General features: G+C 46.5%; 1 protein-coding gene across 1 annotated transcript; it reads right to left on the minus strand.

Moving 5' to 3' along the window:
- Positions 1–1,730: 1,730 nt before the first annotated feature.
- On the minus strand, positions 1,731–13,585 carry LOC144946959 (lysophosphatidic acid receptor 6-like). The gene is made up of 2 exons (XM_078876029.1): positions 13,075–13,585; positions 1,731–2,407 (listed from the first exon to the last, which is right to left on the minus strand). Exons 1-2 carry the CDS (start codon positions 13,583–13,585, stop codon positions 1,731–1,733), a joined length of 1,188 nt encoding a protein of 395 aa, XP_078732155.1.
- Between the last annotated feature and the right edge of the window lie 205 nt (positions 13,586–13,790).

Below are 13,790 nucleotides of genomic sequence, written 5' to 3' on the forward strand. Positions count from 1 at the left end.
AATACCAATAAAACTAATCAACATTCTTTTTGGTATATTCATGTTCGGACACCCTGTATACTGTTACTGATTCTATATCCATTCAATACATTGCCCCAAGTGTAGCATTTGGATATATAATCTGCATGTAATTTGCGTTTATCATAACTAAATAGACTGACGATTGGACGCGTCTATAGTAGGTTCGCCCACCTTTCCCACCACAGAACCAATCCCAGTCATGGCTCTCAGTTTATCAATTATGTGCAGGCGACTGCAATAAAGTTCAACACAGCAACACCCCTACCAGATCTCGCTCGACATACATTGCTGCCACCTGAACACAGATGCAAACCAGGGGCCTCGGTATGGAAAATTTACATAACCCCAACCAGGCAGTGATTTGCGTACACTCTGAAAATGCAGAGGGCAATACGGAGTGTGACCTGGGCTTATCCCAGCCAGTTGGCAAACACGGACGTGAGCTATGGAACTCTTTTTCAGAAGCGACCTGGCCACAAATGAAAGCTCAACGAAGTGGCTTATCACGTGGAAATGTATAGCAGCCAAATAATTGAAACGTGTGCTGATTCTTAATGTGAAGGGAAAAACCAGAGGACCCAGAGAAAAATCCACATGACCACGGGGAGAAAGAATACACAAACTCCAAATATACAGCAGGCGTTGGGAGTCGGGATAAAACCACAACCTCCTGTATACCAGGTGAAGTAGTTAACATCTCACCACCGTGGCTTTGGTAGCCTGTAGTGCATCAGCAATCTCTATCCCCCCGTGGTGCGCGCGTGGTGTGCACGCGCGTGCGCGTTCTGCGTAGTGCACAGCCTTCTCCACGCCATCATGCCGTGGGGGAGGCCGTGATGGCGTGGAGGAGGCCGCGATGGCGTGGAGGAGGCCGTGATGGCGTGGAGGAGGCCGCGATGGCGGGGAGGAGACCGTTATGGCGTGGAGGAGGCCGTGATGGCGGGGAGGATGCCGTGATACACTCACTCATCTTACACTGACTCACTCACACATCATACACTCACTCACACTACCACTGACTCACTCACACATCATACACTGGGAGTGTCATGCTTCCAGATATGGCTGCAAGTTTGGTCGTACATGTTATGTATATCGTTTATTGTTAAATTTGAATCAAAGTTCCTATGATTACTGTTGTTACATTGTATTTTATGGCTTTATTTTGGTGATTTCGAAAACATATGGTTAAGCCATGTTTCTCTGCAGAAGTGCGGAGTTGGCCTGATAACTTGAATCTAAATTGTCTTATGGTTGTTATTGTTTGACTTGCATCACACTGGGATTTTTGCACTCAGCGTTGTAATACGGTGGTTGTTTTTGGAAGATTTGCTGGTTTATCTAGGATGTTTCTGTTGTGCGTAGTTGCTTTAAGATGTTCTCTGTTCATATTTTGTTTGTTGCGGTTGCACCCGACTCAAGAGCCGCATGGCTCACAGGGCTATACCTAATAAATTAAACTTGAACTTGAAACCCACCACCATTATTTACCTCCTGTTGATGGGGGTGAGCCCACAACAGCCTGGGATTCACAGCACCCCCACACCCCACCTCAACGGTTTACCACACCCACTTCATCATCATTTTGTTCAGAGAGCAGAGCCGCTCCCTGTTGTTTGTCAGTTTCCTGCCCTGTCCAGAGTACTGTCCACCCCCTCATGACAACTGGAGCCTGACCCCGTCCCACAGGGACCTCCAATAAACCCCCTTCAGGTGTCAGAACGCAGCATCATGACTGCCGGCTCACTGGAGCATTGCTGTCCCTCCTCCTCCACCGACCAAGGCCACCGACAGTGGCACCAGCGGCGCCAGCGGCTCCCTCCGCCGCTGCAGACAGGGCCAGCGCCGAGCGTGAGTGCCCGGCGGAAGGCCCTGGCCCGGTAGTAGTAGATGAGCGGGTCAAGGACACAGTTGGAGCTGGCGAGGCAGAGCGTGATGGGCTGCACGAAGCGCACCACCTGCTCCAGGCGCGCCCAACCACGCAGCACTTGCCGCCGGAGCAGCATATAGAACACCATCTCGACGTGGTAGGGCGCGAAGCAGATGACAAAGATGGCCAGCGTGCTGACCACCAGCCGGCCCACCTTGCTGAGGTCGTCGTCCCCCTCTCCGCCGCCGTCATCGTCACCGTCGCCGTCCCGATGGCCGGTCGGGCGGTCGGTGGCCGTGGCCGCAGTCCCTCCCCGCGGGGCCTTGGCGTTGCCCAGATGGACGTGGAGGAATTGGCGGCGGTCGCGGCGCACGCGGCGCAGAGCTCTGACGATGCCACAAGAGCACAGCGCCATGATGGAGAGTGGGACAATGAAGCCGACGAGCTCCACCGCCAGCACTACGGCAGAGAGCGTCTCCCAGTCCGACTCGGAGAAGCCCTGGAAACAGGTTTCGGCTGCGCCAGCACCAGCAGCAGTGACTGCACCGGCAGCAGCATGGTCATCATCAGCCCCAGCACACGCCAGCAGAACAATAGAAATACTGTCAGTACCAAATCAGATACCGCTGCCACCAACAACAACAATACTGTCCATTATAGTAGTAGGTTTTTACCCTTTTAAACTGGTACAAAACTGACACCTTTATTCAAGGCATCATGTTTGCAATAACCACAACACAAGTAGTCAAAGAAGCAAACAAAAAGAAGCAACTCTGATAATGATAATAATATGCACTGTCCTTGAAGTTGATTGGTCCACACCCGAGACGGCTTTCTTTAGAGCCTAGTCCCCATTGGTGTTGGACTAGATGACACCAGAAGGCGTACAACTCAAACACAGTGCAATATCAGAGTCTTGAGAGCTCGGGGTAAGCATTTACACTATGAGATCTCTTTTACCAGTGGCAAAATATAGTATTATCAGAGTTGCTTCTTTTTGTTAGCTTTTTTGACTACTTGTGTTGTGGTTACCAGTTTAAAAGGGTAAAAACCTACTACTATATCTGGTAAAAGAGATCTCATAGTGTAAATGCTTACCCCGAGCTCTCAAGACTCTGATATTGCACTGTGTTTGAGTTGTACGCCTTCTGGTGTCATCTGGTCCAACACCAATGGGGACTAGGCTCTAAAGAAAGCTGTCTCAGGTGTGGACCAATCAACTTCAAGGACAGTGCATATTATTATCATTATCAGAGTTGCTTCTTTTTGTTTGCTTTTTTGACTACTTGTGTTATGGTTATTGCAAACATGATGCCTTGAATAAAGGTGTCAGTTTTGTACCAGTTTAAAAGGGTAAAAACCTACTACTATATTTTGCCACTGGTAAAAGAGATCTCATAGTGTAAATGCTTACCCCGAGCTCTCAAGACTCTGATATTGCACTGTGTTTGAGTTGTATGCCTTCTGGTGTCATCTGGTCCAACACCAATGGGGACTAGGCTCTAAAGAAAGCCGTCTCGGGTGTGGACCAATCAACTTCAAGGATAGTGCATATTATTATCATTATCAGAGTTGCTTCTTTTTGTTTGCTTTTTTGACTACTTGTGTTGTGGTTATTGCAAACATGATGCCTTGAATAAAGGTGTCAGTTTTGTACCAGTTTAAAAGGGTAAAAACCTACTACTATCTTTTGCCACTGGTAAAAGAGATCTCATAGAATACTCTCCATTATCATCGTCATTGGCCATGGTCAGTCCACTGCTGGAAAAAGGCCTCCCCAAGCCACTGCCACTGTTAACGATCCTGAGTACAGCAATTTTGTTGTTGTTGCCAAGTGAAATATATATAATTGTATATGTTTATATAATTTAAAGAATATTATACACTTTATTGTATAAGAATAGGTTTTACCCTTTCTGGCAATAAAACAGGTATAAAGATGTTAAAATACCAAACAGAAACATTTTTCAAGGAATCCTGTCTGCATTAACCACACGTACTTGTGGTCAACATGCAAAAAAAAAACTTGCTCTGGTAAAGGTTCCATATTGTAGCTGTTTACCGCGAGATATAAATTCCCTGATAGTGCATTGTCCGTGCTGTTCGCCTTTTGGCGTTCTCTGGTCTAACACTGGTTGAGACTAGGCCACAAAGGCTGTCTGTAGTGTAGGCTAATCAATTTCAAAGACAATTAATATATTATGTATCAGAGTTTGTTTACATGTTCATCACATGTACGTGTGGTTAATGAAGACTTGATTCCTTGCAAACGGTATCTATTTGGTGTTTTAACATCTTAACACCATTTGTATTGCCAGAAAGCATAAAATCTATTCTTATTTTTAATACTTATAAACAGTTGTTCCTTGAAAAGATAAATATCAGCGAGCCCACCAACACCGCCACCACCGCACTGCCCAGCTTGGATCGTCCGATACACAAAACTGCAGACCATATAATTTCACACTGCCTCAAATATAGGTTTAAAGCTGGGGTGCGTGATTGGGCTCGCCTCCACTTCAGCAGGAGGGAATTCAATGGAAGGTTAATCCATGCACGGGTACAGTCAAGGGGTGGCTTCCTATTAGTCAACCACTCAGGAGGAGTTGGAGACTCTGCTGCCACGAACAAAAACAAAGCACATGCCTCGGTTGTTTTTAATGTCATAATACAACTACATCTCACCACAAACCACCCACATGGAAACCGTGGTACAGTACGCTCCTAGCATGTGTGGGTATCGAAGCATCTGAGCCATAAGCTTAAGGGATATTAGCTTGCCGGACGGGGAGTCGGGGACCAATGATGAAAAGAGTACAAACTCCCTGATGGACTAGACGAGTGACGGACTAGGATGGGTGGAGGGAAAGTACGAACGCTCTTGAGCCGCCTATAATGTTTCTTACTTAAACACTCTACATCACGCCCTCCGGTGGCGCCCCTGCCCCCCCCCTCTTTCTACAACCATGTTAGCTGCACTTCGACGACTCGAATACACGGCACAACGTGATGAAACAGGTCCGCGTATTGTCTTGATAACAACAACCAGGGCCGGATCATGGTCCCGTGACGACCCTGGGAACAAGTCTTTTGGAGCCCCCCCCCCGCTTTTCTATATTGGTGTCTTTCTTGCCTTTCTCCTCCCAAAATCATCCACTAGATCGTCAAAATCTATCTGTCTGACAAGGTCTGACTCTATTGACATAAGTGACAATGAGCTGAGACGTGTTTGGCACATGCTACTCCGCAGCTCATTTATTATTCTGCCTAAAAGGGAAAATGTCTGCTCACCCTGGCAGTTTGTCACTGGCAAAGTTAGAAACATCCGAAGTGCCACGAAAACATTGGGGAACACCGACTGCAGATTAAGTGCCTGCAACGTCGCAAGCAATTTAGTTGGGCACTTCTCACCCTCAGAGTCAGACATGAAAGTCTTGAATTGGATGAGTTCGTTGGCAAAGTTAATTTCCAGGTCTGATGGATATGCAGCGGAGAGTGCATTTACCTTTTCCACTATGACATCACTGTTAGACACCTGATCTGACATAAACAGAACTCCAAAGAGACTGGTCAAACGCTTGTAAGCGTCCAAGCAATGTTTAAGGCATGCCACTAGCTTATCAATGATCACATAAAATGTTTCTATTTTGAACTTTTCCCTCCCCTCAAGTGTCACACCTGGCTCTGAGCTCTCATCTGCAAATGTTTTGTGTTTCCTCTTTCGCTGAAGATTGTGCTTATATGACTGAGAGACACCTGTCACATCTAAGGCCGCCCTTTTAAAAGCCTCAAACTGGTCTCGCTGTCCCACCACAAAATCCCTCAACAAAGACAAAAGCTGCGCTGCTACAGAGATGTCAATGTCACTTGTCTGTAGGTGCATGCTTGTAGCGTGGAACCGGTCAAGTATGACGTCCCAGAAATGTGCCATGAACACCATCTCTAAGGTGTCCAATTTAGCACATAGTCCAGCGGCCTCAATTCGAGTATCTATTTTCTCATTAGCATCATTGCACATACCACTGAAGGCCTCTCTAATATGAGTGTAATTTCTCCACAGTGCCTTGGTTGACTCTGCCCGAGCACTCCACCGAGTACTGAACAGCGATTTTAATGTCAGTCTGACATCTGTCTTCCGAAATACTTTCCTCCATCTGTGTGTGGATGAAGAGCAAAATGTGTACAGTGACTGCAACATGTTAAATAAAACTCTTCAGCCTCTGGGCTACTGCCGTTTAAGGTGTTGACACCAACTAAGTTAAGTGAATGCGCTGCGCAAGGCACAGACTCTATCAGTGTTTTTGTTTTGTTTCAGGTGGGCCTGTAGCCATTGTATTTTCCTGAAATGTTGCTTGCATTGTCATATGACTGACCTCTACAGTTTGAGAGGTCCAACCCAAGGCCCTCCACCATCAAAGGCACACAGTCTGCTAAACTTTACCAGTGTGGCTCTCAATTGGCTCAAGTCCCAGGAATCGCTCCACCACATTCCCGCTGCTGTTAACAAACCGGAATATGAACGTCAATTGGTCCACATGTGACAGGTCTGGGGTGGAGTCAACAATTATTGAAAAATTCTTGGCATCCCAAATTTCATCTGCTATTGTTTGGCGAGTTTTATGACCCATTAGCTCAATGAGTTCTTCACATATTGTCGATGACAAATAGGACACTGTGCCTCTTCCTTTTTCCCAAACTTTTTAATATGTTCAGCTAAGAATGGGTCAAATTGTGATAGCATTTTTAGGATGCCAAGGAAATTACCATTATGGGTTGACCCAAACCGTTCATCAAATCCTCGAAGCGCAAGTCCTCTTTCACCCAAGAACTTGATCACTGCTACAACTCTTTTTAAAATGTCCTTCCAGTATTTATGTTTCCCATCAAGTTGCTGCATGAGATCTGCATCTATAGCACTGCCCTTTGTCCGCTGGTGCAAGGCAAGCATGCATGATCTGTGTTCTGCACTCTCTTCGTGTTCCCCTATTATTTCAGAGTGCTTCCAGTCACTAAATCCCTGAATAAAGCCACCGAGCTTGCTGGAGAACAGTTTGCATGCAAAACAGTACACACAACCTGTTGAGGGTGAGTACAGTAGCCACTGTCTAAACACCTTCTGCCTATTTGGCAATATACAGTTCAGAAGTTGATTGTTGAAACTTCTAGTCTTTCCAAGTGCTCTATCTCGGACTGAAACTGGGTATTTTTCACTGCGGTTTTGGAAGGGGACTGCTCCTCTTTCAATCAGCACTGACTTAACAATGTCACTGGAAGTGCTTTGCCATAATGAAGGGTCAGTGACCTCATAGCACCAGGATTGGCTTGGTTGCTGATTTGATTTTTGTGAATTGCCCAACTGCTCCTGAGGTGGAAATGATGGTTCTTGTATACCATTGGCTGTTGAGGGTTCGCCTTCAAAAGATGGCTCTGGGGGAGTGACAACATTACTGGAAACTGAACTAGTGCTAATTCATTTCTCACAGCTGACAATAGTGCTGCTGTCATCATTATTACCATGAGATGTTTTTTTGAAAGACGTTGGCAATGAGTGGAACACTTTGAAGCAAAACTTCCTCTCTTGCCTCCTTTTTTTTTTTGGCTTTCCTTTTGGAAGCACCACTATTCCAACGTTTGTAGTCCATATTTCAGAACTAGTATGCTATTTATATGAATATATTTCTAGCATTTCTCAATATTATTACATAATAATTGAATTAACATATATTAATAATGACAACACCCTTCAAATACTGTTGTTGGAAAATACAATCAAGTGGCAGTATTTTTTAGTCTACTTGTACCTAAAGGCAGTTTTGAGTAGATAAAAGAAAAAAAGCACATGAAAGAAAATAACCATAACCCTTTAAAAAGGCTGTTAGAAAATATCCCTAAGGAGGGATTGTTGAAATAGCGTTTAAAAAGGCTGTTGCTTTAGAAAAAGATGAAAAAAGTCTCTGAATATATTACTGTGGTTTACCAAGAAAGAAAACAAGCATCTGTCTGTGGCTTTTCCTACCAAGAATTGTCTTAAATACCTGCCTAACACAGCGAGAATGTTGCTTGAAATTCAAAAGATAACTTTTTTTCATTGGCTGAACAACCAATAAAGGTTTCTGATAAGTCAGTGAAATGACTTGGTGGAGACTATGCACATAGGCCACAACCCATCGATGGGGAGGGGAAAAAAAAGACCTCGTAAGAGCTGTCGACAATTTGCATGTCAACGTTAGCATTATCGACTTCCGTGGATCTAAAAACAGATGGTCTATGGAAAAAATGAATGGGGTTTTCCTTAATCTTTAAGTATGGATTGGGTCTCTTATATATGCGTTAGTGTGTGAAAAAATATAGCTTTTGCCATATTTGTTTAATGTTTCACAAACCGCGGTGTATTTTTAATAATTGATTTGTCAACGGCTAACTAAACTCTCGAGCCCTCGGTCTCACTAGCTGGCTTTTTAGTGCAGCTAATTTAGCTGTAAGGGCAGCTAGCTAAATAATTTGTTAACAAGCTGAATCATATGGGCAGCTAGCTAGGGAAAATGGGCAGCTAGCTAAAATAAAGTGATAGCTAGTTACAGTAAGTCAAATAACGTAACGCCTTGCCATAATAAGACGCCCTCAACCTGTCCTGTTATGCAGAATGAACTGACGTGTTGGTGAATATTACATCATGTCACTGCGTGTTGTAGCGTGCCAACCAGTGTCTCAGTTGTACAGATGCACTGTACTCTCCGAGAGGCTCTCGTTTTAAGCATGCACTGTACGTACCAAGGTGCCCAGGTGTTACGCTCGATGTAAGCACCGAGGGGCCTGGGGGCCCTAGTGGTCAACTCACACTGTAAGCACCCAGGGTCCCGGGGACCTAGTGGTCAGCTCACGCTTTAAGCACCGACGGGCCTCACATTGTAATCGCTGCGGGGCCCGGGGGACCCTAGTGGTCAGCTCACATTTTAAACACTAAGGGGCCTGGGGGCCCTCACATTGTAAGCGCCGAGGGGTATGGGGGGCAGTAGTGGTCAGCTCACATTTTAAACATCAAGGAGTCTGGGGGGCCCTCACATTGTAAGCACTGAGGGGTCTGGGGGGCCCGAGTGGTGAGCTTGCGCTGTGCGCACTGAGGGCCCTGGCGTTCAACTTCCTTCGGAAGTCTTGGGCCACGCACCGCACACGACACGAGGCTTGGAGGCCCCCTGGCAGTCTGAGGCCCCGGGGCACTGGCCCCACTAGCCCGGTCCATAATCCAGCCTTGACAACAACAACGACATCTCACCTCATCTTCCCCTGAGTTAGAGGAAAGATTGGAGGCATTCTCATACCTGTGCGGTGTGTATGAATGTATGTATGTTGAACTTATTTTACACCTTATGTAGCCAACCGCGCTAATCAGTAGTGTGGGGGAAGGACAACAAACTAACACACAAAAAGCAGTTCTTATTACTCTTTCCGGTTTGGCAGCGGAGATCTCATTCCGAATCAGTCGACTGGTGCTAACATCAGCTTCGTGACGCTGTGTGGTAGCTACCTGGCCTATCGTTCCATATATGGGCACCAAGGTGGCAAAAGTTTACTCCCTCGCCTGGTATGCAGGAGGTCGTGGGTTCGATCCCGACTCTAAACCTGTATATTTGGAGTTTGCATGTTATCTCCGTGGTTGTGTGGATTTTTCTCCGGGTCCTCTGTTTTTTTTTCCATATTTCAAAAACATGCATTTAGAGTATGTGGCTGCTATACATATCCACATGATGACAGGCCACTTCGTTGAGCTATCATTTATGGCCAGAATGATTCTGAAAATGAATTTCATAGCTCAGTAGGCTGTACCTGGTAAAATAGTTTATATGAAGCTTTGGGCATTCTCAGCCACAATTATACCATTCCATCTCTATGCTTGTGAAACGTGGACCCCTTGTTGAGGGTGAGTACAGTAGCCACTGTCTAAACACCTTCTGCCTATTTGGCAATATACAGTTCAGAAGTTGATTGTTGAAACTTCTAGTCTTTCCAAGTGCTCTATCTCGGACTGAAACTGGGTATTTTTCACTGCGGTTTTGGAAGGGGACTGCTCCTCTTTCAATCAGCACTGACTTAACAATGTCACTGGAAGTGCTTTGCCATAATGAAGGGTCAGTGACCTCATAGCACCAGGATTGGCTTGGTTGCTGATTTGATTTTTGTGAATTGCCCAACTGCTCCTGAGGTGGAAATGATGGTTCTTGTATACCATTGGCTGTTGAGGGTTCGCCTTCAAAAGATGGCTCTGGGGGAGTGACAACATTACTGGAAACTGAACTAGTGCTAATTCATTTCTCACAGCTGACAATAGTGCTGCTGTCATCATTATTACCATGAGATGTTTTTTTGAAAGACGTTGGCAATGAGTGGAACACTTTGAAGCAAAACTTCCTCTCTTGCCTCCTTTTCTTTTTTGGCTTTCCTTTTGGAAGCACCACTATTCCAACGTTTGTAGTCCATATTTCAGAACTAGTATGCTATTTATATGAATATATTTCTAGCATTTCTCAATATTATTACATAATAATTGAATTAACATATATTAATAATGACAACACCCTTCAAATACTGTTGTTGGAAAATACAATCAAGTGGCAGTATTTTTTAGTCTACTTGTACCTAAAGGCAGTTTTGAGTAGATAAAAGAAAAAAAGCACATAAAAGAAAATAACCATAACCCTTTAAAAAGGCTGTTAGAAAATATCCCTAAGGAGGGATTGTTGAAATAGCGTTTAAAAAGGCTGTTGCTTTAGAAAAAGATGAAAAAAGTCTCTGAATATATTACTGTGGTTTACCAAGAAAGAAAACAAGCATCTGTCTGTGGCTTTTCCTACCAAGAATTGTCTTAAATACCTGCCTAACACAGCGAGAATGTTGCTTGAAATTCAAAAGATAACTTTTTTTCATTGGCTGAACAACCAATAAAGGTTTCTGATAAGTCAGTGAAATGACTTGGTGGAGACTATGCACATAGGCCACAACCCATCGATGGGGAGGGGAAAAAAAAGACCTCGTAAGAGCTGTCGACAATTTGCATGTCAACGTTAGCATTATCGACTTCCGTGGATCTAAAAACAGACGGTCTATGGAAAAAATGAATGGGGTTTTCCTTAATCTTTAAGTATGGATTGGGTCTCTTATATATGCGTTAGTGTGTGAAAAAATATAGCTTTTGCCATATTTGTTTAATGTTTCACAAACCGCGGTGTATTTTTAATAATTGATTTGTCAACGGCTAACTAAACTCTCGAGCCCTCGGTCTCACTAGCTGGCTTTTTAGTGCAGCTAATTTAGCTGTAAGGGCAGCTAGCTAAATAATTTGTTAACAAGCTGAATCATATGGGCAGCTAGCTAGGGAAAATGGGCAGCTAGCTAAAATAAAGTGATAGCTAGTTACAGTAAGTCAAATAACGTAACGCCTTGCCATAATAAGACGCCCTCAACCTGTCCTGTTATGCAGAATGAACTGACGTGTTGGTGAATATTACATCATGTCACTGCGTGTTGTAGCGTGCCAACCAGTGTCTCAGTTGTACAGATGCACTGTACTCTCCGAGAGGCTCTCGTTTTAAGCATGCACTGTACGTACCAAGGTGCCCAGGTGTTACGCTCGATGTAAGCACCGAGGGGCCTGGGGGCCCTAGTGGTCAACTCACACTGTAAGCACCCAGGGTCCCGGGGACCTAGTGGTCAGCCCACGCTTTAAGCACCGACGGGCCTCACATTGTAATCGCTGCGGGGCCCGGGGGACCCTAGTGGTCAGCTCACATTTTAAACACTAAGGGGCCTGGGGGCCCTCACATTGTAAGCGCCGAGGGGTATGGGGGGCAGTAGTGGTCAGCTCACATTTTAAACATCAAGGAGTCTGGGGGGCCCTCACATTGTAAGCACTGAGGGGTCTGGGGGGCCCGAGTGGTGAGCTTGCGCTGTGCGCACTGAGGGCCCTGGCGTTCAACTTCCTTCGGAAGTCTTGGGCCACGCACCGCACACGGCACGAGGCTTGGAGGCCCCCTGGCAGTCTGAGGCCCCGGGGCACTGGCCCCACTAGCCCGGTCCATAATCCAGCCTTGACAACAACAACGACATCTCACCTCATCTTCCCCTGAGTTAGAGGAAAGATTGGAGGCATTCTCATACCTGTGTGGTGTGTATGAATGTATGTATGTTGAACTTCTTTTACACCTTATGTAGCCAACCGCGCTAATCAGTAGTGTGGGGGAAGGACAACAAACTAACACACAAAAAGCAGTTCTTATTACTCTTTCCGGTTTGGCAGCGGAGATCTCATTCCGAATCAGTCGACTGGTGCTAACATCAGCTTCGTAACGCTGTGTGGTAGCTACCTGGCCTATCGTTCCATATATGGGCACCAAGGTGGCAAAAGTTTACTCCCTCGCCTGGTATGCAGGAGGTCGTGGGTTCGATCCCGACTCTAAACCTGTATATTTGGAGTTTGCATGTTATCTCCGTGGTTGTGTGGATTTTTCTCCGGGTCCTCTGTTTTTTTTCCATATTTCAAAAACATGCATTTAGAGTATGTGGCTGCTATACATATCCACATGATGACAGGCCACTTCGTTGAGCTATCATTTATGGCCAGAATGATTCTGAAAATGAATTTCATAGCTCAGTAGGCTGTACCTGGTAAAATAGTTTATATGAAGCTTTGGGCATTCTCAGCCACAATTATACCATTCCATCTCTGTGCTTGTGAAACGTGGACCCCTTTAAGGAAACATCTGCGCCAGTTCAATACATTCAGGCTGGCCTGTTTGTGGTCCATCCTGGGTTTAACCAGGCTGCATTGTGTGAGGAACTCACAGACCTTTGAAATATCTGGACAGTCTCATCGGTTAGCTCCTCTGGGGTTCTTTAGGTCATGTAGCCTGCATGCCCAGTCACCATATGTCCAAGCAACTTCTATTTGACCAAATGGTAGCTAATGGGCATAGCAACGTCCTTGAGATGGGGTACAGGATGATCGGCCTCTGTGGGGGAAGCTCTTGAAGGATGCTACTGGGCAGTTGGGAGGCAATCGCACTCCAACAACAAACGCAGTGCATAGGAGCAATGATGACAACAACGAATGATGTGCCGGGAGGCTAAAATGCAGCAAAAACAGCCCCCCCCAGTTGCCCCCCCCTCCCACCCCCACCCACCACGCTCACCTTTCACGAACCCCAGCTTGGCATTGGTGGTGTCGAGCAGGTAGATGGGGATGGTGCCGAGCGCGACGATGACCCAGACGCCCAGCGCGACGAGGCGCGCCACGCACGGCGTGCGCACGCCCGGGAAACGCAGTGGGTGGGCGATGGCCAAGTAGCGGTCGGCGCAGATGCAGGTGAGGAAGAGCACGCTGGCGTACAGGTTGGCGTAGAAGAGGGCGCTCGTCAATTTGCACAGCGCCTCGCCGAACATCCAGTGGCGGTGTGCGTGGTACGAGATGCGGAAGGGCAGCGACAGGACGAAGAGCAGGTCGGTGGTGGCGAGACACGTCATGTAGACGGTGGCGCCATTTTTCAGCGGCCGCAGGCGGCGGCAGAAGACCCAGAGGGCCAGCGCATTGGCCGCCAGTCCCACGGGGAAGAGAAGGCTGTAGATCACTACGTAGAGGGTGTCCTGGAAAGCGGGGTGGGCGCTTGCGCCGGAGGAAGAGTTCAAGTTGCCAGAGGACGCCATCACCTGCGCGGGGTGGGGGTGAGTTGGGGAAGACGCAGGAGAGATGGCGGGAGGCTTGTGGTGGTCGACGGCGATTCCAAGAAGTGGGTAAAACGTGGACACCGCTTAATAGTCGGGCGGGGGCCTGGTGTGCAGGAGGTCGCGGGGTTCGATCCCAACCCTGACGATGCCTACTGCTGTATATTTGAAGTTTGCGTGTCTCTCT

The sequence above is a fragment of the Lampetra fluviatilis genome, chromosome 43, assembly GCF_964198595.1.
Source record: "Lampetra fluviatilis chromosome 43, kcLamFluv1.1, whole genome shotgun sequence".
Lineage (NCBI taxonomy): Eukaryota > Metazoa > Chordata > Hyperoartia > Petromyzontiformes > Petromyzontidae > Lampetra > Lampetra fluviatilis.

What these genes read in the sequence shown, in the direction of transcription:
- LOC144946959 (XM_078876029.1), bottom strand. Translation starts at nt 13,585, where the DNA reads ATGGCGTCCTCTGGCAACTTGAACTCTTCCTCCGGCGCAAGCGCCCAC. An exon ending in CAAGCTGGGGTTCGTGAAAG is followed by an intron (nt 2,408 to 13,074) that starts GTGAGCGTGGTG and finishes GTGCTGGCGCAG; the next exon opens with CCGAAACCTGTTTCCAGGGC.